At 40.4% G+C, this 21,845-nt stretch overlaps 1 protein-coding gene across 2 annotated transcripts in view; it reads right to left on the bottom strand.

Annotated features, from left to right (window-relative positions):
* Window positions 1–21,845, bottom strand: part of PPEF1 (protein phosphatase with EF-hand domain 1) — a 42,477-nt gene that overhangs the window by 17,943 nt on the left and 2,689 nt on the right. Inside the window, exons 2-7 of one of the 2 annotated variants that reach the window (XM_054974291.1) lie at window positions 19,742–19,869; window positions 16,810–16,896; window positions 16,315–16,328; window positions 9,909–10,062; window positions 5,486–5,600; window positions 2,425–2,471 (exon numbers count right to left, since the gene is read on the bottom strand). In XM_054974291.1, coding sequence (XP_054830266.1) covers window positions 2,425–2,471; window positions 5,486–5,600; window positions 9,909–10,062; window positions 16,315–16,328; window positions 16,810–16,896; window positions 19,742–19,869 — 545 coding nt within the window. Of the gene's footprint in view, window positions 1–2,424; window positions 2,472–5,485; window positions 5,601–9,908; window positions 10,088–16,314; window positions 16,329–16,809; window positions 16,897–19,741; window positions 19,870–21,845 lie in introns of both variants that reach the window. The other variant, XM_054974290.1, reaches the window with a different exon arrangement.

Genomic DNA, 21,845 nt, shown 5'->3' with positions numbered 1-21,845 from the left:
TTATATTTACATTCTGAGCTCCCATCTATATTTACAACCCTAGATGACCATTTCTGTTCCAGTTGCTTTCCTTGAGCATTTCAGTGGTTTTAGATGATGATACATGCTCCAGAGGGCAGAGGGGGGAAACCTGAAAGCTACAGCAGCCTGGCATACATAGGAAACAAGAGTCCAAGACAGCTTTCCAATGGTTTGCACAATAGAAAGCAGGGCTGCTGGGCTGCTGCCTCATTGAAGTGCCTTCTGGGTTTGTGCTTAATTAGCTTCTCTTTGTCAATCTGCCTTTTAATTCCACGTCAGGATGTCTAATATGCGTAGCATCAATTTAACACAGACTCATTTAGCAACTGGCAATTTAAAATATTATGGGCTTTTTGGAGGGGGGGGACAATGTTAGGAAAAGGTATAATTTAACAGTTATTAGCGTGGTGAATGGGAGTATCACCAAAGTGTCTCTTTTCATTAAGGTAACATATTATGCTTAAAAGCAGTTATTTAAAAGCATTAAATGACAAAGGTTAGCTGGCTTAACTGGCTGCAGGTAATGGTGGAGTTTTCACCTGAAACCTTTTCACTGTTTCCTCTCCCAGCCCTGCAATGGTAGCTTGTAAGCAGAGGAATGCTATGCAGCCAAATCAAAATAAAGATCAAGCTATAATATAAATTCTCAATGGTGAACTGTAAAGTGATTAGCAGCTGCATGCATGCGCGCGTGTCCTTTGTTTGCCATGGTTTTTAACTGCCTATATGTTGTATTTTAGAGGTACCAGAATGAGACACTAGACTTTTTTGAGTAAGCTGCAGCATGAAGAGGCTTCATGTTCCAGCACATGGATGACTAAACTGAATTTGGATACAATGATCCTGCAGCTGTGGCCTGGAAATGCTGCAAAAAATAAAGTGTACAGTTGACCAGTCTAGTCAATAATGAATTTTGTTACTGAAACATATTTTGCTCACATGAAACCTGTCCCCAGGTGAACACTTTAGAGCATTCCGCTGCTGATCTAAAAGTCACTGTTCCCCTACAGAGGAACTTCAAAGGGAGAATCCATCTCAAAATTACTGGATTAGAATTGATCAAGGTTACTGTTCTTAATTTTGTATTGTGACGGCCATATCCAATTAAACCTGCTAAAAATTGATCAAGAAATTTAACACCATCTGCTCCTCTGAGTCTCAAAAAAGACTTCACATGTTTCACTCACTATCATAGAAACAGAGCAGTATTGAGTACAAAGAAGATCCTGTAGGGGGCAGCAAGCTCTAGTTAGACAGGACTTGTAGGGGGAGTACCTTCTTTCAAATAAAGGGCTTTCTCCTTGTCTGTCTGCAGAATGCTACTCTTAGAACTCTCCAGAATTCTCTCAAGTAGCAAAGACTCTCTCTTCTCTTTCCTATCCAGCTTCTTCTATTAATAAAGCTTTTGTTTTTGACAGCTGAATAGGCACTCTGCCAGTAACTATACGGACTAATTTCTTGCACAGCCCACCTTTTACAGATGTTAATTAATTCAGCTATATCCCTATAGCTTTCTAACTGGATTTGCTTATCATGTTTCATCCTGCACTTTATTAGATTAGATTGCACATTAACCCTACTTGGTTTATCTATTCCTGTTTTCATTGGATCTTGTTTTAAACTTGCCTCTTTTTGTAAGTCCCTCCTCCCAGTTGTTAATGTAAATGCATTGGACTAATGGTGTATATGGGTCTGATGAAGCAAGCTCTGAGAAAGTTTCTGCTGGACTAACTTTAGACATTTCATCACCAAGAATAGATTAGTGAAGGAATTGGAAGGAATTGAAGAAAGGCACAGGAATAAGAATCTAGAATTAGAAGTAAGTTGAAAGGAAGGGGGGAAATGAATAGGTGAGACAGTGCCTATTCTAAACTGCTCTCTGTGTCAAGGCAGGAAAAGAACTGAGGAGATGGGTGACTCCCACCAAGGAGACACAAAATGGAAAGACTTTGTTCCTGCCTCCCAGATTGGAAGGTGGGAATCACCCACCAAGATGTCAGAGGGAGAACAGGTTCTTCACTAGCTGGGAATACAAAGACCTTATAGATTCTACTTCCATTGAACAGCTTCAGACAAACACTGCAGGGTACTTAATTCCTGATAGCTGATTTAAAGGACATGCAACTTTTCATTGTTTTCTCCTCCATTGAAAATGCACCATTTCAACTTATGCAATGTGTGGACATTGCAAACAGCACTCTCCTTTAGGTGAGTTCTCTCCTTTGTCCATCATGCCACATACTTACATTGACATTTAATTATAACTAAGTTCCAGGAACAGAAAGATGGCCACAGTTCCAAAATTGATACTATGACCTGGTAACAATCTATGTATAAGCAACTGTTAACAAACAAATTGTGTCAAGATACTTAAAACAGTTAAGCAACACCACATTGACTTACTTTGTAGAATATCAGCAAAAGATCATCCAGTTTTCCATGTAAATCACCTAGAAAGAATACAACGTTCACAATCTGGTAACGCCCAGGAGGGAGCTTGGAGTAGGTAGACTGTGAATAGGCAGGACTGGAAAGCTAGCTGCCACAGAAACTAAGATCGCTGCTCCTTGTCCTTTCCCTTCAGGGGCTGGGACTACACACAGCGGCTAGTAAGGCAAGTGCTGAAGGCCAGTAATGCTCTGTTACAGAACAGCAGCAGCAATGGCCGTGAAGTAACCATGAACAGGAAACAGTTATGACACTTTTCTCCTACCAGCTGCTTTTCCCTTGCAACTTTTTGCAGGCCAGCTTGATTTGCTGTGTTTTTAGCAACACGGATAACAATCACATATAACATACATTAAATTTGTGTAGTATGCTGTTTACCCTAGCTTGCTGCCTGCAGTGGGAGGAGAACAAGCCATCTCCTCTGCGTGCTTATAACAGCGGATAGCATCTCCATCCCAGCTGCAGCTTCTCACATTCTGTGTTGACACACACACACATACACAGTGTCATACTGAAAGATGAGGAGGGAGACAGCAACTTAAAAGCTGGAGCAACCTCTGCAGCCAAAAAAATGTGATGGGGCAGAAAAAGTAGGAGAAAGGTGATGTTTAATGGTTTAACAGAGCCCCCAGGCAGGTAATTTGTAGAATGTATTATAAAGGACATATTGTTTAGAAATATCCGGTGTGCGACCCAAACATGGACACCTCTAAGCTGTTTATGGAAATTTTTGGAGATTTGAGGGTCAGTGCTTGGTGAGGGTGGAGTTTGTGAAGAGAGATAAAAGATGATATTGTGCCACAAAGTCTGCCCTCCAAGCTGCCATTCCCTCTAGGGACACTGATCTCTGTAGTCTGGAGATCAGTTGGGAGGACTAGACGTTGGCAACCTGAACTTTCAACCAAGAAAAAGCACTTAGGAATATTAGTGCCACTCACAGATGCTTCCTAATGTAGTTTCGCTCCCAGCCACCCAGACCTCTCTCTGTGTATCACTGTTTCCTAACTCCCATTGTGGCGCACATGGCACTCTCCATTTTATTCTTGAATCAGTCCTGTGAAGGAGGTTAGGCTGAAAGATAATGACTGGACCAAGCTCATCTATATGTGCATGTGTTCTTCGTCGCAGAAAATAATTTCACTTATTTATTTACATATTTGTATCTCACTTTTCTCCCCAACAGGAACACGAAGCAGCTTATAACAATGTTTCTCCCTTTTCCATTTTATCCTCACAACAATCAAGCTTATGGGCTGAGAGTGTGTGACTAGCCCAAGGTCACTCAGCAAGTTTTCAAGGAAGAATGGAGATTCGAACCTGGGTCTCCCAAATCCTAGTCTGACACTCTAACCATTACACCATGTTGGTTTGCCATGCAAAAAGTAACAGTTTAGGGCCGAATTATAGGTAGTAAGGCAAAATTAGAAACTAGCAAAATGGCAGTAACTCAGAATCTTCATGATTGTTTTATTACCAATTACTGCTGCTGTAAAAGTTCACTGTGCTTATTTTGTATGGGAGCTTCATAGAGAAATGTCACAGAGCAACAATATAAGGGGGCTGCCTAGAAAACAAAGTACTATTTTGAGTATAAACTTCACCCCTACACAAAAAGGCTTTGTTAAAATCACTACACAAAAAGGACTGGTTAAAATCATTCTCAGATGCTCTTTCAATTGTGCAAATGAGGACATCATTATGAGAAGGTTTTGTGCACACTGTTCAAACAGGGGAAACACTACACCTGTGAGAGATGTGTATGACGCCCTTACCTCCTTAGAAGAAAGGCAGGATAAAAATGTATTAAATGAATAAACAGTTTTTATTATAATCTGGTCCTTCTCTACATCATTCAATTCTATTTTCAAGGTAGTTCCTTTATTTGAAAATATAGTACTAAATATCAAAGGTATTAATATAATAATTATTCTGTTTTGCAGCCAAACCCTTTCAACCAAACTAAGAATTAACATCCTGTCATCAAACTTTACAAGAGCGTAATCAAAAACAGATCAGTGATGGGCACATCCAATGTTGCAATCTCTGTCATGAACAGAAATATATTTCTGCTTATTTATTGCATATTTAAATTGCTATCCTCAAAAGAGCTGGTCAGGTTATAGTACACACAACAGGATAAACAACTAGCAGCCCAGGGGCAAGAACATATCCATGAAACAATCTGCCCCTTGAGAATAATATGTTTTATATGTTCATTGCATATAATATACCCAGAGTATAATATAGTATGGTAGGTTTGACTGGAGGGAATCAGACCTACCATATTATACTCAAGATATTGCAACTACTTTTCCTGCAGTTTTTCTTAATACAGCCGTTTTCTAAGAAAATAAGCCTTCGACAATACAAAATAATTTTACTTTTTCTAAGGAAAGAAAAAGTTGTTTTCAAAAGTTGTATGAAAGAGATTCCTCGCTTTAATGTTACATCTCCATTTGGAACTCACAGGGAAAAAAACAAGGCAAAGGTATCATGGCACTGAATTGTATTGCACAAACTGGAGAACTGCAACAACTTCCCATTGATTTGCTCCTTCTCATCACAGATCTCATTAAAAAAAATCAGAACACTGAACAAGCATTTCTTCCACCATGATCATTTTAGGAACCGCTTGTTGAAATAATTGAGGGAAGGCCAAAGGTGAAAGAAATTATTTACCACACAAAATAGCATTTTGCAGATGGAAAAGCAGCTCTTTTCTTAAAAGTTTGCCCAGTTTGATCACTGACTCACCCAGTAACATCTGACAGAAAAAAAGTAGGAGGAAGTGTTTGGCTTACTTAAAATACACACCAGAGCATTAGTCACCAGTCTTATTTTCTATAATAAAAGGAAAGATGGGAAGGAACTGTACTGTGGAGGGAAAAGACATAGCATTCTAATGGCAGCAGTAGACAAGTGCTAAACAATCCTACATGCAAGATGCTGCTTGACTATAGAGGTATGACATCACCATGATGTTATGTTCCTTTAACAAATAGTTTTGGTAACATACCACAGATTGTTATTTCCTTGACATAGGAGGTTGACAAGTGAGTGATGTTTGGCATCTGCTGAAGAACTTTCCTGGTCTCGTGCAGCAGCTGAAGTACATATCGAGCATGAAGTTGCTGTGTCAAGTTGTGAAAGAAGATAAAAGAACATATTACTGGCAGGACTCCATTGCAGATTTATGAGAACTTCATATGTAGATAGTCCTTGGCTGCATGTGGTGTATTTTTTCGTTGGGATTGGCCATTTAAGAAATCTGTATTTCAGGCTAGCAATCTCTTCTAGCTCATCTGGGTGTTTATAACTAGAGATGGGCACAAACTGAAATACGAACCAAAGTTCGTTACGAATCAGGCCGGTTCACAGACCGGAGGTTCGTCGGAGCCCATTTCTGACAAACCACCATAAACTTTAGGCTGGTTCATTTGGTTCATTTTTTGGTTCGTCACTGCAGACAGCCTGGCGCCAATCAATCAGTTTCCTAGGCAACAGGGGATGGACTTCCTGCAGACCTTCTGCTGACCTAGAAGTGGCCTTCTGCTGGCCCAGAAGTGATGATTTGCTGACCTGGATGTGATGTTTTCATGAACCAAATGAACTGGTTCGTGAACCGGGGCAGGCTCGTGAAAATTCATGGTTCATGAAATGCGATGAACCACAAACCACACGGTTCGTTTTTTTCCCGGTTCATGCCCATCTCTATAACATGCTGGACTTTGAAGGGAAACTATTGTAAATTTGTTACTTCTGAGGATTTTAATAGTTACTTTTGATATTGTTATGATGTAGTGGTTTATTGTTGTTACCTGATTTCAAACACGGTTTTCTTGGAGAATGGCAGGTCTACAAATATTTTATATAAATAAATACATATAAAGGCCATTAACTGACATGGCAGCCATCTCAAATTGCAACTTATCTTAGCATCTGCATCACCTCAAAATTTGCTTTTGAAACAAGTTTGACTGGGCCTCAGCCAGCAGTGGGAAAAACGTATGGATTGGTTGTGTTACAGCCAACCAATCTGCAAGGAGCTGTGCAAAGTTACAGTTTACTAGCACTGTGCTAGGAGTACTGTATTGGCTGGCTATAGAACTCCCTCTATGATAAAATCTGCCTGGGCCTGTTTTATCATCTTTTAGGACCCAAAATGAATCTAATCATATTCACCTTTGCATTCTATAATAACTAATTTGAAGGTGACTGCTTCTTTTTGAAAACTGTTTTACTGTCTCTTTATGAATGGACATCTGTTATTTTAAATTTGATATTGTTTTTACCAGGATTGCTTCCACGTGGAGACAATTCTTTGTGTAGTTCTCAGTGCTGAGGGAGTGCAGAGGCATTTGCAGTGGGGCAAGAAAGCATCCACACAGATTTCCCTGCACTTTCTTTGCTTCAGCCCTCCATGTGACTTGAGGGCTTTTTTGGGCTTTAAAAAATGCTAAGAGCTCAATGTTATGTTGTTATTTAAATATATTGCACCATTGTATGACTTTCCAGCTTTAAAAAAATCTCTAGCCCTTTTAGTTGCAGGGTTATAAGAAGAAATGTGCAGCCAGTGTCTTTCGCTATATACCTTCTCAAGCAAAAAGGCTAGAGATTTACTTTTTTCCTGCTGAAAACTGGGAACTAGTACATTGTTGCAACAGATAACTCTAACAACTATTATACTATAATCCCACAGCTAATACCAGATTTTTTAAATTTAAAAAGTCCCGATAAGGCCATAAGGGAGCGGGGAAGAAATAGCCACTGCAGGGATGAGGTAAGAAATATGGGGCCGATGTGGCAGAGCCTGAAAAATGCACACCATCTCATCCATACAACATACAAAGATGCTTTCATGGCAGTCTTTCAAAAAAGATGATCTCAAACAAGATTTGAGCAAGATAGCAGCAAAGCAAGGAAAAACACAGGATGAACAGATGACAATGACACGCTCCTCAAAACTGTGCTGCAGTAAGGAAGCAAAGCAGAGCAAACATCCAAATGGAAACAGCTCAGCTTAAGATTTGTAAGCTCTCTCATGTGCTATTTCTTAAGCAAAAATCCAGAATTAAAATAATTAGATAAGATAATGAAAGAAAGAACACCACTCCTTTTTAAACAAGGCCATCTGTTGCCGAATAGTTAATTAACAATGCCAACCCAGCTGGAGATGCAGACAAAAAACAAGAGTATGCCTGACAGAGCTCCATCTTGTCACTAGTTTAGAGGTCAATAGGACAAATGAAGAACGCTACTGAATGCAATGTCCAATCATGCATTTATTGTCTTGTAGGTGAATCTAGGGAGAGAAGACAGCATGGTATAGCCCAATCTCGGAAACTAAGCCGGGTCATACTTAGATGGGCAACCACCAAGGAAGACTCTGCAGATGAAGGCAATGGCAAACCACCTCTGCTTCTCACTCTGCTTCCCCCCTTTTCTGCCTCCTTCTCTCCTCCCAACCCCCAGCAAACCAATCGATATCTGCTGCCCACCTTTCTTCAGCTTTCCCTCCTTCCCTTACCCTGGCAGTTTCTACTCAAGAAAACTTTGGCTGAGTTGCATAGCACTGTGTGCCAGAGCCAACTGTGTGGTGGAGAAGCCCCAAGGACTAGCAGGGATCACCTTACTTTACCCTGTATCACCTGCCTCCCACTATTTCCTCCCTTCTGGTATCCACCTTTCTCTCCTAACTTCTCACCCACCAACCAACCAACCTCTTATCTTTGGCCATATTATTTATTTACTGCTGGCAGCCTTGTTTGACTGCTGCTTCTCAAAACAGCAGGAGGAGACAAAAAACACTGTCAGCTAATTGTATTCATGGATAATTCTACATAGATAATTCTACCTATAGTGCTTTCCTGGCCATTTATATTGTTGCATTGAATTGCACTGGACTGAGTTATTCTGTTTATGGATTCATGTATATAGCTATATAGCTATGGTTATGGACTATTTGTTATACAAGCACTGAGCACTTTTGGGTCTTGTCACAAAGACTGTATGTATTAATATAACTTTGCATTGTGAATGGATTTTGAATATTGTATGAATTGCATGTAATCTGGCAAATTGTAATTGTATTGAATATATGAGTGTTCACTTTTGAAGTGGGTGTCGTTAGGTAGTCTTTTTACTGAAGGCTGGCAATACTGCGTGGTTGCCTAGCAATGGTCACTGAGGTCATTTGTTTCTTCAAGCTACAGGTGCTATTTCTATTGTTTATGGGTGGGGGTTAATTCCCCAGTGTATTTCTTTCTGGATTTTAGATTTTTCTTCAAACCTGGGGTTTTTCTCAAGTTTGTAGAAAGCTCTGTCTTGTCTGTTCGTTGCTCCAATCTTCTGATTTAAGAACCCAAAGATATGGCCATGATGAGAATTAAATATATTGAGGAAAGGGAGGCCTGTAAGAATCATGGGGGGGAGGAGGGAAGCCACACCAGCCAACCTGCCCTCTTCTCTGCTGCCACCAGCTTTCCTATCCTGTCCCACTTTTCCTACCCCCATCCTAGTTTCTCCATGGTGGTTGCTTCCCCCAGCCCTCCCCACAGCTTCTCTGTGGGTGGCTTCCCCCTCTGCCCTTCCATGAGGCTTCTCTGCAGCAGCTTCCTCCAGTCCTTCCACCAGCTTGTACATGGCAGCTTCCTGCCCAGCCACCCTCCCAGCGGTCTAGGACAAAGAGGCTTCTCCACTGCTGCAGCTCCCCTGACACCTTACTTCCTGGCAGAGAGAACCCCCTCCCACCGTTGCTTGGTCCTCCTGGACTCCACCACCACTGATGATGACAGAGGAAGTAGTAAGTGTGTTTACTGCCCCTGTACAGGGGATTTTGGAGGGGATTTAAACCTCCTAATGTATTTTTTCAACTTTTCCAATTTTTCTCTGCAAACCTGGAAGGTCCCTCAAGTTTTCAGAACATTTGGTATGTAGCCAAGTGGCCCCAAGCTGAGAATTTAAATATCCACACATCAGGGCAACTTGGCCCACAAGAATCATCGGGGAAGACTCTCGCTTCCAGAGAGCTTGCTCACAAACCAAGCTCATGTTGTTGAGAAAGTGTGGAAGGGCAGATTGCAGCACTTGAACTCTGCTGAGGTGAAGGTGATGTAATTGCAGCAGCTATCCTGCTTGCCACACTTCAGCTCCCAGCAGTTGCCCTGGCAAGGCAGCCCCCAGGACCAAAACAATGACAGAAGAGAAAGGATATGCATTTTGATACATGCACAGACAACATGCTCTTGTTTCAACTCCCCCAATGTAATTTTTCCAGATTTTCAGATTTGTCTCCTAAACTGGGGTTCCTCCCAGTTTGCAGAAACATCCGTTTTGTAACTAAGTGGCTCATATAGGCGGATTTAAGTAACTGCACATTGGGGCCACTTGGGAATTAGATATATGATACATATAAAAATGCTATTTAGCTCTGCACTTGCCTGTCGATACTTGAAAGCCTGAAGGAGTGCATTAGTATCAGCAACGGTGAGGGGGAAACAGAGATGAGGCCCATAGTAGGAGTCCGGTATTTCTATTGTCCTTTCATATTCTCCCATCATCTCATCAGAATCAGGTACACTATTATCAGTGGTACTGGAGACAAAGCGAGAGTTCATGTCTATAAAGGAATCAGAAACAGAACATACATACGTATATAGACGTACATATATACATACATACATATCTATTGACAATGGTTTCATAACTACTTAGCATTTAAGTTGCTAATGGTACACCAGAGTTCAGTATGCAAGCAAATAAAAAATCCAGATAGGTCCCGGAGCCTAAGACATGGCTGCTTGCTTCTGTAGGCCATGGTGTGTGTATGTGTGTGTTTTTAGGCCCCTCCCAATAATAAGCTTTTTGGGGAAAGCTTATTAGACTTTGGGAGGGGAGAGCATTTGGAAAAGACAATTACAGAAGCAGCATGCTCACTATATGCTTATTTAGACAGTTAAGCAATTTGCTTTTATTGTAATAATAATTTATCTAATAATCACAACAGATGAGCGCCTTCCAGTTCAGACTACTTCCTACTAAAAGCTACTGAGGCCAAGTGGGTGGAGTGTTTAAAAGGGTGGCAAACGTCCAAATGGGGGTTGGCGTTCTCTCAGAATTACAACTGATCCCCAGACTACATAGATTATTTCCCTTGGAGAAAAATGTAAGGGTGGGCTACATAACATCACACTCCTGCGGAGCTCCCTCCTCTCCCCAGACTCCAGTCTGCCCAGGACCTGCTCCCAGATCCCCAAGAACTTCCCAGCCTGGAGGTGGCAACTCTAAGGGCCTTCACACGTTTCCGTTTTAAAACTGTTTTTCTCTGTTGCTCTCCTGGCCCCAGGTAAAGTGATGTGGGGATGAAGGTTTTCAAATTTTCATCTGTTTATGAACTGTATGTGAATCACTGTAACCATTTCAATAGCTCAAACTTTAGCATTAAAGTGCTATAGTGTCAATACTCTAATATGGTGATACCATGCCATAGGGGCAATTTCAACGTTCATCACTATAGCAGGGCAGCACGATAGCAAAAACCACTACCCATTTAAAAAATCAAAAGCACTAGAAATGTAGGGGAAAATAAAAAGGTGGACAAAGCACCACAGACATTTCAAACAGTGAACTGCAGTAAATCAAAAGCACACAGAATACTTGAGAGTGGGAGAAAGCAATTTCTTAAAAAGAAAAAACTGCAAATGGGATGCAATCAGCTTTGTGTGAAAAAATAAAAAAATATCCATTAGCAAATGGCAGCTCCATTCAGAGTGGTGATTAAAGTCAGTGTTATTATTATCCCCAAAATACAGGTGGGGAGCTGTGGGAGTTGACCCAGCAGAGTGCTGATTCGCAGCCATGCACCACTCAAGTCTCTTCCCATCACCACTCACTGACTGGAGAGGCCTGTGCTATTTCTCCCCTCATTTTCCAGGCTATTCCAGAAAATGGTGGCTGCAAATGAGACAAAAGCAACCCCTGCCCACCCACCTATCCCCAACACACACCCACGGCCAGCACATCACTTCTCATTATTATAAAGCTGGCTGTTCTGGGGAAAATAACTATAGCTTCCTTTCCCTATGACTACAGTTTCACCTTCATATGCCAGGCATATAAATAAAAAATACAAAGAATGCACAGCACTTTGGGGCTTACCAACAGCTATCAAAATGATAAACCCCAAGAATCCCACTGTAGAGCAAGAATATACCGTCGCCAATCAATTCTTGATGTTCTAATGTAAAGTGCTTAGGCTGATGATGACTGAATTTCTTCCTAGTTCTGATAAAGTGGTTATTCTTTTTCCTCTTGTTAGATTACAGTATAGAAAAACCAGCAGTGAATTCCCAGTAGCTCTTCATTGCTTTTATTGTGGCTATTGCAAAAATACTACAATGAAGCAAACCCTACTGAAATCAATGGATTGGTATGTTGTAAACAGAAAGGTTGTGGTTGTTTAGCTTTTCAGTGACATTTTAAAGGCTATAAATTTGGATTTTTTTCCTTCCAGACTCTCTAGTGTTTTCTTGCAGAAACTTCCTTTCTCATTTCTCTAAGCTTACACTAAGCTTCATATCTTTATATGAAGATATCAAGAGACATTTTAGGTAACATAGCTAAAAAGAAATTAGTCTAATTTAATAATATTTAGCTAAACGCCAAAAAGGTAAAAATAACCCACCATCCTAAAAGAACGATAGTTAATAGCTGGGTTTACAGAGTTCTAATCACTTGGATCCAGCAATGTGCAAATGAAAATGTAAACAGACTTAGTACAGTTTTGCTTACACAAGATTTTGTGCAGTATCTAGCACTTTTCTCTCTAGGACTCAGAAATTGCTTGTACAATGTCTTATACAAGCAGAGAGCAGTTTGAAATACATAATGTTTAAAATGACACACAGGGCTAGCATAAAGGTTTTTTTCCCTCACTTCCTCTTGCACAAGTATTGAAGGGCATGTGGCAGTCATGCTAGGTATCCTACTGCGGGGAACAGGAAAGCCTCCCAGGAACCAAACCAATCATTGTCAATAAATATATCTCAAGTCATCCATATAATTAAAGTGCTCAAGTGCTCTAAGTGAACAATGGCAGGAACTGCCCAAATTTCATACATTCCATCTATAAATACCATAAATATGTCAATAAATAATGCAACCACGTAAACACATGCAAAAAGCATTCATCATGCTTTAAGTGAAAACCATTGTCTTCTTGATGGTCAGGTGACAGACCATCATTGCCTGACAATCTAAGTTTTTGAGACTGTAACATTGGTACCACATGGTATGAATATTAATTTGTGCTCTTGGGGAAGTGTTCAGCAAAATGGGCCAATGACATGCTGGCAGAACCCATTTTCTATAGGCACTGAACTCTGAATCAAAGGCAATTCCTTCTGAAAATTTCTTTTGAAGGCTTCTCCTGCAATAACATCAAGAAGACATTTTGTATTACTGTGTTAAGGTTATTTATGATAGATATCGTACAGTACATCCTTTATGTAATCTATAAACAAGTTATAACCTCTTGTAATTCAATGTGCTATACACTGTTTCATTGCTGTTTGTATTCATTGTCGTTTGTTTCATTGTTGTTTGTATTCAGTATTTTACGACCTCTAGTGTTTATTGTATGTTTGTATTTGGTATAGTTTCAATAATTAAAAAAATAATTAAAAAAAGAAGACAATGGTTTACACTTAAAGCATAATGAATGCTTACTTACCTACAGTCTCTGGACTCTATATTTACTGAGGTTCCAAGTGGTGGTTTAATTATTAAAAAAATAATTATCATATTGTTTTATGTTTACTAGTTGGTCTGGAAGACTTCTGTATTGTATCTTGATGGAGACATATTGTATTGCTGCTTTTAGCATGCATTTACATTGTTCCATTATTTATTGACATATTTATGGTGTTTATAGATTGAATGTATGAAATTTGGGCGGTTCCCACCATTGTTCACTTGAGCACTTGAATTATATGGATGAATTGAGATATAGGTATTGACAGCAATTGGTTTGGTTCCTAGGAGGTTTTCTTGTTCCTTGTAGTCTCTGTGTCCTCCTGTGCAAGCCCCTCCTTTGTATGCTGGTCTCCTACTTCAGCAGTTCCTGCTATCACTTAGCTCCAGCAGTTCCCGCCGTGAATCAGCTGGGCAGAGGGAGAAAAATGGGAGAGAAGTTGGGGCAATTGCTATTGCTAACCACACAATGATGTAACTTCCTGTGCAACTGGAAGTGATGTCATTACGTTCTTAGTGATACTCTAGCATTAAACCAAAATTCTGTTGTTTGTGATGCAATGCCATCTGTTTGTTTCCTGCAAGGATGGGCCTCCAACTGGTGAATTCCCTGCTGGTTGCCAGCCTTGTTCTGGCAACTGTAGTATGCAATTATCTTTCAGTAGATCCAACCCATTAGATCCAAGTAGTCAATTTTTTTTATCTGTGAGAACGTCTAAGTGAGTAATGAAATAATGTAATGAAACATGATACTATACAAAACAATACACTTAGGAGGCATTTTGAATGCTCTTTGTTCTTTCAGAAAGCTTTGAACTACTCAGATCTATGCAAAATTCATTACATACTTTATTCATTTGTTAAAAGCACACTTAACTACTTATAATTTGTAATTGTGTTTGATCAATTCCACAGTAGCCATTTTGTCTGGAATTGCTATGATTTATTCACTCATTTTTAGTGATGAATCTAGATGATGTCACTGAAAATACATTGCATTCTAATATTTTCCCTTTGTTCTCCTGTTTTTTTCTGACCTGATTTGTGGTAAATTTTTAAAAACTTAAAACACAAAATGCACCACTACTACTGTCTTTTAAATGTGCCTCATTATCCACATTTCTTTAAATTTCTAACTTAATTACTCCTGTACTTTCTCATGGTTGGGAAAGCATTCTTGAATCAACTGTTAATTATCAGCTCTTGGGCAGAGGAATTAAGAACTTTAAGGCAAAGCTTCTCTCATTAAAATTCTATCATTACTGTGCTATTATGAAATTATGATAATGAAAAATCGAACATAACAAGCAATGGCTCCGCCTACAAAGTGAAAAGTAGTACACAAGCATTACACTGTTAAACAAATACCGATAATTAACAGTCGATTCATTAATGCCATGACCAGGGTAGAGAGAAAAAGAAGTAATTAACTATAAAATAAATGAACAAAAAGGAAACTACAGGGAGAAGATGCCATGACCCCTTCTGACTCTGATTTGGAAGGCTCAGATGAAGAGCCTGAGGATCCAAGGCTAGGCAAGCAGGAGGACCAGAGGGATTAGGGAGCGCCTGACATTGCAGAGTCACCTGCCAACCACACTCTAGCAGAGCCAGAGGCCACCCTGCCAGAACCTGCAAATGAGCCCTTGCCACCAGCCTCTGAGATACCCACCAGGTTTCTGCCAGACAGGACGTGAACCCAGCCCCATAGCCCCTCAGATCCTGCTCCCACTCTGCAAGAATGGCATTGGTGGAAGCCTGGGCCGAAGCAGCACGAAGAAAGAAAAGTGCCAGGCTGGCAGGGCGCACTCCCAGACTGGAGTCAGAACAGGACTCTGGGAGCAGTATTTCTTTGCAGGGTCCTCCTGACCAAAGCGCAGCAGTCTCAGAAGCAAGTGCAGCTGAGCCAGATCAACTCTCAGCCTATTTAGACTGAGGCTTGGGAAGGCGGCACTGCCTGATCAACCGCTCCACTAGATACAAAGCTTGTGCTCCAGCCCAAGCTTGTGTTCTCCTGTCTAGCCAGCCAATTCTGGAGCCTTACTCTAAAGGAGTCTAGGCCCTACCACCTGCTCAACACAGGGCAGAAGCTTGCTGAAGATTTAATTCCTAGAAATATAATAGGATCTGGCCTATGAAAATTACCTTGATGGACTTTTATAGGGAATATGGAACTATATTAAATACCAGTTTTAATTCCATTTCCAGTTGATTGCATACAAGTAATCTTTAGCTACAGAAAGTAATCCTCCTATGGAAAGTCTGTTAATTTTCTTCTCAAAACACTCAGTATGAAAACTATCTGAAGATATCAACCAAAAGAGCATTTATGTGGAACAGTAAAACACTGCCTCTTCACAAGTTTCACAAGTGTTTTTCTAGCACTTTGACAGAAAATGATAGTTGTTTTGGTTAAGAACCAGGAGGCCAGTTTTAACTGTTGCTGCCATTTGTTGGCATTTCAGTACTGAATTTATTTCTATATGAAAGAAAATGTGTATGTATATTATGACTGAATTACAGTACAAGTGTTGACAAAATAGCTAATTCAAGATATCAGAGTGTGGGGGAAAAATTGAGAATTGCCCATCAGTATTTGATCTGTTATTTACCCAAAAGTTGTAAAGAAGTGCTAGATTTTCACACACTAAAAGTCATTTCATACTAAAAGTCAGTGAAATATCAATGGGGAAAAGGCTATAAACGATTGTGAATGCTGAGGAGCCAGTTTCTTCAGTCGTATAACCCTGGCTGAAGGAGAGCATGCCTATTCAACAGGACACTAACCTAGAATTGCTGACAGGGCAGATTAGCCATCAAGACCATTGGGAAAAGTCGTGACAGGCTAATGGCCTGAGAGGCCACCCCCTAGCAGGGCCACCCTGGGTCCTCCTCACCCTCTGGGGCCAACCTGGCCTCAAGGAAGCAGGGGTGCAATTGTCAGAGTGTGAAAATAACTCTGGCAAGATTCAGGCATTGCCAGATCATTCTCATCTAGGTGACAGCTAAGTCATATGATCATCCAAGGTTGTAAGGTTGCATCAGCCAGATGTGCTGAGTGCAAAGATAAATGTTGATTGGATGAATGCTGTGTACAGTGAATTGTGAGCCTGCTTTGGTTTCAGAGTCTGGCGAAGCATTTTGTTACTCTGATCAGTAAAAGCTAATGGACTGTGTAAATACATATCTCTGTAAATAAATCTGTATATAGTTCACCTTACTTGGTGTGGTCACTACTGCTTCAGGCCTGCGTAGTATTGCTAGCCAAGTGAGCCGCTGGATACTTTGCGACAGCAATCTGCCCCAGCTGGCCCTGTGACGCACAGGAAGGAGTAACCCAGGCTGGCCTCACTCACAAGGCAAGGGACTGTCACTGGACTGGCCTGGCTCATGCAGCCAGGGTCCAGGCCAGCACAGTCTTGCATTCAGGGCTCTGCGGCAGATTGGCCCAATGCTGCCTCTCTCATGTGCATGAATGAGCCCAGCTTGTTCTCCCGCCATCCCTTGTGAGGGCAGAGTCCTCACAGTCCACCACTGATTGTTCGGAAATATATAAAGTAATCTATTTAATGATAGCTTTCAATTAAATACGTCCTTAGTTTTGCATTTTTTCTTACCTGAATCAGGCTCATTGGGCTGAGTAAAATGGTCCAGCATGAATGTGAAAAAGTTGGAAAGCTGAAAACAAGAAAACATATATTGGTTAGTTTACGTTAAACTGCTGTCAAGTTCCAAGTCACAGAAATGCTGGGAGGTTTTTTTGGGTTTTTTTTTTAAAAAAAGGGAAATTTTGCACACAGGCATGAAGATTGCCCACTGCAGGCACAAAGCATTTCTCCACTCATAGAAGAGAAAGGAGGACATCTTCTGCCTGCACACATACCCTTTTTGTACAAGAACGCCTTGTGCATGATAAAGTCTAGAACAGTCTGGGAAGAGAAAATGGAAAATGGCCCTGAGACCAGTTGAGTGGCCCCCGTGGCACTACAAACCAGAGCTGCAGGAATCACTCGACTCAGCAGCGGCAATGGGCATTATGTGCTCATTCCCTGCTTCTACTTTTGAACTGGTAACAATACAGGAGATAGTGGGTGAGCTGACGCCAATTATTCTTGCTGAGAATCTGAGCCAAGCAGCCTCTGGCAAAGTTGCTAGGGCTTGGCTGTGCTTATACCTGGTCACCAGTGGCCCTCTAGATCGGCAGATCACCAGGAAATTTCCATGTAAGTTAAATGGCCAGTCTGCCTTTGATTGAAGTAATTGAGTCATGCCTTCATGATTCTCCTCTAGAAGAAGCTGCATATAACTCTTTTCCTTTTACTGTGGTCTGGAAAGGTGGCCTTATGGCATTAAAATTAACTTCCAGGTTCATTTCCTATAGTCTGTCATAAAAAGTAACTACATCAGGATGACTATCTAGCTGAATAAAATAAATTAAAATCTAAGAGTGTGTGCCAGAAAGTCCCTGAATCATACTATCATACCTCAGCTATGAACTCAAAAAGTGTATTTACAATGCCATCCTAAACAGCCTTCTTGAGTCCAGTGAAGTCAGTGGACACTGTTAGACATTCTGGTGTCTCACAGCTTCTGTCCAACAACTTCAGTCTAAGGGATGATAATACTAGTCTACCTAACAGGGTTGACAGTATTACTAAACTAACTTGTATGAATCTCTACAGATGCTCAAGAATCACTTTAAAATGCTGAGTATTATCATCATCATTGATGCTGATGCTGCTTTTGAGATTTTTGAGTCAATCAATCTCAGTTGTATACTTTGGTGCATTCTGTACTCTCTCTCTCTCTCTCCATGCACTCTTAAATGAAGATGGAGCCCAACAAAGGTATGTTGCCCACATTCTGGCAACTGTGCAGTGGCAGTGTGCTTATTTCTGCTCCTCTGCTACATGTGTTGAGTGGTCCCCACGCATTTCCTCTTTACAATGCTACCGTCTATCTAATTTGGAAGAGACCCACCAAGCTTTAGCCATTTTGGCAGAAAAGGAGCCATCTTAAGAAACTAAAATCCCTCTTTTTTTCTCACAGTAGTAGTTGTTCTCTCAGACCAGACAAATGGTATACAGTACCCACATGCTGTAGGTAAAATGCTCTGGTAATAAACAGTGTTCATTTTATTTTTATTTGCTTCATTTATACCCCACATTTCTCCTCAAAGGGAACCCAAATCAGCTCACATCATTCTCTACTCCTATCAGGTAAGTAAGACAGAAAGTCTGGGAAAGTCTGGGAACCATGATTCCCAGATCCCAGTCTGACACTCCAACCCCTATACCATAATAAGCAGAGCTGGTATCAAGACTTAAACTCAAAACTTTCTGTAATATCCTGGTTTGAATCAACCCAGATTAGGAGACAAGCAAAACCTTCCTTTCCGACTCCGCTGGTTAGTCATCAGTGGAGAAAGTTCAGGGAATTAGAAATTCTCCTAAACAAGTCATACATGGAGGTGCTGGACTAGTAAGCGTTTGTGTTCAGTCATCTTCTGTATGTCCTTCAGTTGTGCCAGGAGTCATCATGAACATATGCAGTCCACGCCCTCTACTTACCTTTGCTAGTGCTGCAATTGAAGGTCTCTGGAAAACTCCAGTATCTGCTTTGATTGCTGATACTGTTATGAACAATTCTCAACCAATGCAGCTCTTAGTGTAATAGTATGCAACTGTGTTTACATATGGGTTAATTTTTGCTCCTCTTTTCATTCTTATCTGTTAACCTTTATAAATGGCGGACTGAAGGAAAGCGGAGCATTATACAACCCACACTTTTTTAAAAGCACATGTCACTTTCACTTTTCCTTACCCTCCTCCAGCCACAGACAGCCTTCTACAAGACCTTTCACTACGCATCCAACTCTCTAGTGAAATACAAGGCATAGACATTGTGCTCCTTATGTTACCTGGTAGCTCGTGGTTGTTGTTTTTTAACTTACAACTGAGAACATGACCATTTGTCCCCAGCTACATGTCAAGTAAACAGCTATCAGTTCATAGAGTGGAGGAGTCTGAAGGTCAGCGGTGGGCGCAAGGTCCCAGGCAAAAGTGCTCTCTAATTACACCATAACTGGACAGTAATTTGGCTAGTAGTGACAGCCTCTACAGAATCCTTAACATAATGGTTATTCTAGCCTTGATTAATAGCAATGGACCAAGCTAAGACTTCATATCTGCAAATATAATTTTTAATGTATATAAAACTTTTTAGTAGTCTATTTCATCATTTTCACATAAAGTGTGTCAAGTTTTTTAAAGATACAAAAATAACGTAATAATAAAGCCTGATGAAAAGAAAAATGATTTTTGTAGAGGTATATGCAGCTGCCAACTGCTAGCTGCCAACTGCTTGGCATTTAGTATATTGCCAAGTGCACATTTTAAACAGTGACCATGAATATAAATATACATTTCCAAACTACAATATCCATAATGCACAGATATCTGAAAACTGAACATGTTCTCTCTCCCTAGCTGTTTGTGTTGAAGAAATTCTACAGAGTACAAACCTGCATCTGAGCTTGCTCTTCTGCATATTCAATTGACTGAAAAATACTCAATGCATATCGCCGCCTCATCTCCAGCCGGGCCACATAAGAACGATACCACCTCTGAATGAGGATAGCTGCTTTAATGGCTGCCAAAATATGAAGTGGCCAAAAAGAGAAGATTAATTGCACACAATAATTTGCACAGTTCTCAGGAACTGTTTGAAATCTGATTCCATGTATTTGTCTATGTAACCAAAGAGCTCTTCTAAAACGCAGGAGGTTGATGAAGATGGCTCCCTCATTTGTCCTACAAACACAATTCCAAATGCTATCTGAAGAATACTACTGGAGGATACATGTGAGCATGCATGCACATACTCATCATCTTTTGTCCTATTATTCTGCATGACAAAACACTGGAACCTTACAGAGAACAGTATATAGTTGGTTTTCTAATGGGGTCATGTGGTGTAGTGGTTAGAATGACAGACTAGGGTCTGGACAATACAGACTCAGTTCCCTACTCTGCCATGGAAACTTTCTGACCTTGGGCCAGTTCCATACTCTCAGCCTAATCTACCTCACAGAGTTGTTGTGATAAAAAGATGGAGGAGAGGGTCCCAGTTGAGGAGAAAGGCTGGCTATGAATGAAGTAAAATAAATAAAAAAAATAAATCAGTCATCTACATGGGACAGAAGTCACTCACAGATCAAGGATTTCCAACTACTCATTTGCTCCTGGAAAACATGCCCTTTCATTAACACTACAAAGTCATGAAAAGTGTAGGGGCAGTCTGGATCAGGAGAAGATAAAAGACTAGGATATTCTTAGAATGTTTTAACCCCACAGTCCACAGTATTCCACACTTTCCTCCCAAATCTCTAATCGCATGATCCATAGAAAACTCAGGACAACATAGATTTCTTTCAAACTCACATAGATAAAATGGCCCTCCATTTGACATAAATGAGCTCACCTTTAACATTCTGCTGGACCACACCACTGCTATATATCCCCTAGTGTTTATTTCTGAACTACCCAACTATTTCAGTCACAAAAAGTTGTTCAAAAAGATGGGGGGGAAAACCTGAGTACAAACAGCAAGTGATGCTGAAAATCATGACATATTAAAGACGAAGAAAAATATGATCATTCAGTATCAAGATGAGACTTGGCTGTAATACTTAAGTGAGGTCTGTCACAAGAAAGATTTTATACAGAAAAATATTTTTAGCTTTCCAATACTTTATAACACTGGCTACCAATGACACATACTACCCTGCTGTGAGTATTACTGATTTATACTAGTGTCTAAGTCAGTGTTCATATTATAATAAAAGCATTTCAGAAAGCTTTGGAGAAAAGCTCTAGAGAATGTTTGTTATATAGGATGTCAAGAGGTACACAGATCTTAACTTATTAAACAAGTAGTGACATGCCTTTAAGAAGATTATCCCCACCAAAGAGTGTGGTTCCCTTGGAATATTCCTATCATCACACTTGATTTCATTATTCCAGTGCTCAGTCATACATGCAGCGTTGTCATTAAGACAAGTAATTAAGACCCAAGAGACATGGGTCAATGACCTCAACCAAAACTGTTTCTAGGGGGAGAAGTTAGCAAAACCAGAATCTCTTTGGCTAGGCCAGTAGAAGTGAATAAATGATTCAGAAGCAATACAGAAAAATTGCCCAATATATCAAGATTTCTTTCTTTAAAATATGTATATCCTGCCTTATCTTCTTAGTAGCTAAAAATGCAACAAATTACTGAAGCACCAGAGTTGTTGAACTGAAATAAAATTTATAGAGATACCTGATGCCATATTGACATATTCAATGAAAAATTATGCATGTCTCACTGATCCTGCCAATCTTGTGAGAAGCCACCACATCATATTGATTCTCTGGGTCAAGCACCAAGTATCCTGGAGACACTGCGGCTAAGGGGTAGAACATTTGCTTCACATGCAGAAGAGCAAGGCTTTCAACAGTCATCCATGCTGTGCACTGCGCTTTCACCTTTCTACAAGACCCTGTTTGTATTTATACGCACAGTACATAAATATTGCAGCTGATGGATTTTGAAATGTTGCTATGCCAAATGAGGAACTCCCAGCA

The sequence above is a fragment of the Eublepharis macularius genome, chromosome 3 (assembly GCF_028583425.1).
Source record: "Eublepharis macularius isolate TG4126 chromosome 3, MPM_Emac_v1.0, whole genome shotgun sequence".
NCBI lineage: Eukaryota > Metazoa > Chordata > Lepidosauria > Squamata > Eublepharidae > Eublepharis > Eublepharis macularius.
This window is presented reverse-complemented; position numbering and strand designations above follow the sequence as displayed.